The sequence below is a fragment of the Condylura cristata genome, unplaced genomic scaffold (genome assembly GCF_000260355.1).
Source record: "Condylura cristata isolate star-nosed mole 26May11 unplaced genomic scaffold, ConCri1.0 scaffold00015, whole genome shotgun sequence".
Lineage (NCBI taxonomy): Eukaryota > Metazoa > Chordata > Mammalia > Eulipotyphla > Talpidae > Condylura > Condylura cristata.
Genome location: NW_004567116.1, coordinates 2,518,504 through 2,521,076, shown reverse-complemented (window position 1 = coordinate 2,521,076; position 2,573 = coordinate 2,518,504). Strand labels below are relative to the sequence as shown.

The window sequence follows — 2,573 nt, the reverse complement described above, 5'->3', positions numbered from 1 at the left end:
TCACGCACGCCTAAGGCCTGCCCGTAGGAGCCGTGAAGGTAACCTCTCTGCTGCTAACATGTCCCCCCCACTAAGTTGGAAGCCTGCTTTGTCCTGTTTCCCCCGGTCGGCCTGGGCGGGACCCCGACGGTGGGGGCACAGAGAATGGAGTGAAAGGTCCCTGAGTCGGGATGGCGCCCAGCCTGGCCTGGCCCAGGCTCACGGTGCCACGCAGGCAGGCGCTGGGCTCTGGGCTCACGCCCCCCCCAGCAGGCACCGGACAGCGCTCTGTAAACACAGCTATTCACACAGCCCATTCACACATGCAAACCCACTGCCAGAGCACAGGCCTCACACAGGCCTCACACAGGCACACGCACTTCACAGCTTGGGGAGCACCTGAACTCCTGGGGAAGAGGCGCCAAGGCGTGAGAGTCACTTCATGCGCAGCTCCTGAAGTTGGAGCCCACACTCCGCACGACACCCCCACAGAAGCAACCCCTACTCCTTCCTGGTGGACGCCCCAACACCACAGCTAAACACCAGGCGCAGTGGGGCTTCCCAGAGCCAAGGACGAACCTGCTGCCCTGGAGGCTGCCGCACATCTGGCCCACATCTGGCCGAGAGGAGACTCCCCAAAGCCGCTCTGGGAGCCGCACGTCACACACACAAACACCCCGTAAGTGGCCCACAGCTGCTAGGGCCACTGGGGGAGGGAGAGCGCGTCCCACACACCTGTCCCCAAAACTGCCGCCCTAGAGCAGGGATGAAGGAGATGCACGCCTCCCCCCTCCAGTGGGTGGTGGGGACACGCCCCCTCCAGGTAGGGCAAAGCAGGACGGGTGCCTCCGGCTGCCTCTTCCCCTTCCCCACCAAACCACAGCCGCCCCAGAACTGGCACAGCCCAAGGCCTTGTCCCTCACTTCACCCCCTTTGTTTCCTGGGGCGGGGGGAGCTTGGTGGGACCCCTCCTGCCCTGAAATCTGCCTTTCAAGTCCTGCCCGGCCGCCAGTCTCCCTCCCAAACGCCAGACTGCACGAAGGGCTCCCTGTTTAAAACAGCGCTCCACCCTGTCGCTCACCGGGGAGAGGCCACCGGCCATTTTTTGGCCCCTCGCCCAACCTTTTCCTCCTCCTCATGTGCGGGAGAAGCTTCAGCCAGCCTCTCTCTCCGGTGTCCTTCATTTTCGAAGGGGGTCTGCCAAGTCCAAGGTAAGAAAGAAACCCTGGGTTCCCGCCCTCCTGCGCGGCTCACAGCCTGGCGACCCCCACTCTCCCTCCCATGCCAACGTGCCCACAGGCCCGCGCCTGCCCGCAACCTTCCCGCAACCTTCCCGCAACCTTCCCGCAACCGCCAGGTCTGCGGCTCTTCGGAGGTTTGTCCCGGAGGTTTGTCCCACCCGGTTGCCCCACCACCCACCCCTGGTCAGGCCCCGCCCACTGTCCTGCGCTGGCCCTCAGGCCCCGCCCACTCAGGCCCGCCCCACCCCTGCAAGCCCAGAGGAGGGACCTGGCCAACGCCTTCAGGACCACTTCTCAAACTCATCACTCCCCCTAGCAGCCCGGGCCACAGCCTCTGCACTGTCGTGGGGCTCCCTCCCCACCCCCACCCCCAAGGCCCCACCCCTACCTCTCATAGCCCAGCACACAGAACCACTGCCCCCAGTTCTGCGGGCGAGTCGCCCTCCTGCAGGCCCTGGCTACAGGTCAGGGACAGCCACTGGGTGTGCACACAGGACCCGCTGAGAGGCCGTGCCCACAAGGACCCACAAGGACCGCGCCCAAGCCAGCCGGGCACCAGGGCCGCGTCCTCCGTCACCGCTCACAGAGCAAGCCACGACCCCCCACGAGCTGATGCACTCACAAGCCCGAGCCGCAGACCCAGGACACTGGCCCTCCCAGCCTGCGGGCGCCCTCCCTCCCGCTCCCAGGCGCCCAGCCTCGCACCCCAAGCTCACCTTCGCTGCAGAACTTGCCGCCGAAGCCCGTGTGGCTGCAGTCGCAGCCCACCTCGCCGGGGGCCAGCACGGTGCAGAGCCCGCCGTTGGCGCAGGGGTTGCGCGCGGGCGCGCACAGTGGGTCGGCGGCGACGCCGCGCAGGCCCTGGCTGCCCAGCAGCGCGGGGGGCCGCTCGCCCAGTTTCAGGTTGGCCAGCAGGCCGCGGAAAGGCGGCTCGTACTTGACCGTGCTGAGCGTGAGCGCCGAGAGGCGCACGTCGGGTGGTATGCCGCCCACGAACAGGTCGCTGGCCACCTGCATCTCGCGCCGCTTGGAGCGCACCTCAGCGGCGCGGGCCTCGCCGTCCACCGCCAGCGCCGTGCGGCGCGCGTCACGGGTCAGCAGCACCATGTGCCAGCGGTCGTCGGCCACCGGCGTGTCCAGCTGCAGCGTGGCGGGCTCCGCGCACGAGAGCGTGAAGCGCAGCCGCAGGCGCCCGTCCACCAGCAGCAGCTCCAGGAAGTCGCAGTCGCCGCCGTCGTCCAGGTAGAGCAGCAGCGCGCGCGTGGCGTTGGTGCGCAGGCTGAAGCTGAGCTCGCCGCTGCTCCCCGCGCCCGCCCAGCGCGCGTAGCGAGCCCACTGCCCGGGGCCGCCGCC

The 2,573-nt window shown here is 68.4% G+C and overlaps 1 protein-coding gene across 7 annotated transcripts in view; it reads right to left on the bottom strand.

Annotated features, from left to right (window-relative positions):
* The window catches only part of NRXN2 (neurexin 2), an 85,687-nt gene extending 83,120 nt beyond the window's left edge, over positions 1–2,567 (bottom strand). For 6 of the 7 annotated variants that reach the window (XM_012725222.1, XM_012725224.1, XM_012725219.1 and 3 more), the window contains exon 1: positions 1,937–2,403. In XM_012725222.1, coding sequence (XP_012580676.1) covers positions 1,937–2,327 — 391 coding nt within the window. In that variant the 5' untranslated portion in view covers positions 2,328–2,403. Of the gene's footprint in view, positions 1–1,936 lie in introns of all 7 variants that reach the window. The other variant, XM_004682661.2, reaches the window with a different exon arrangement.
* Between the last annotated feature and the right edge of the window lie 6 nt (positions 2,568–2,573).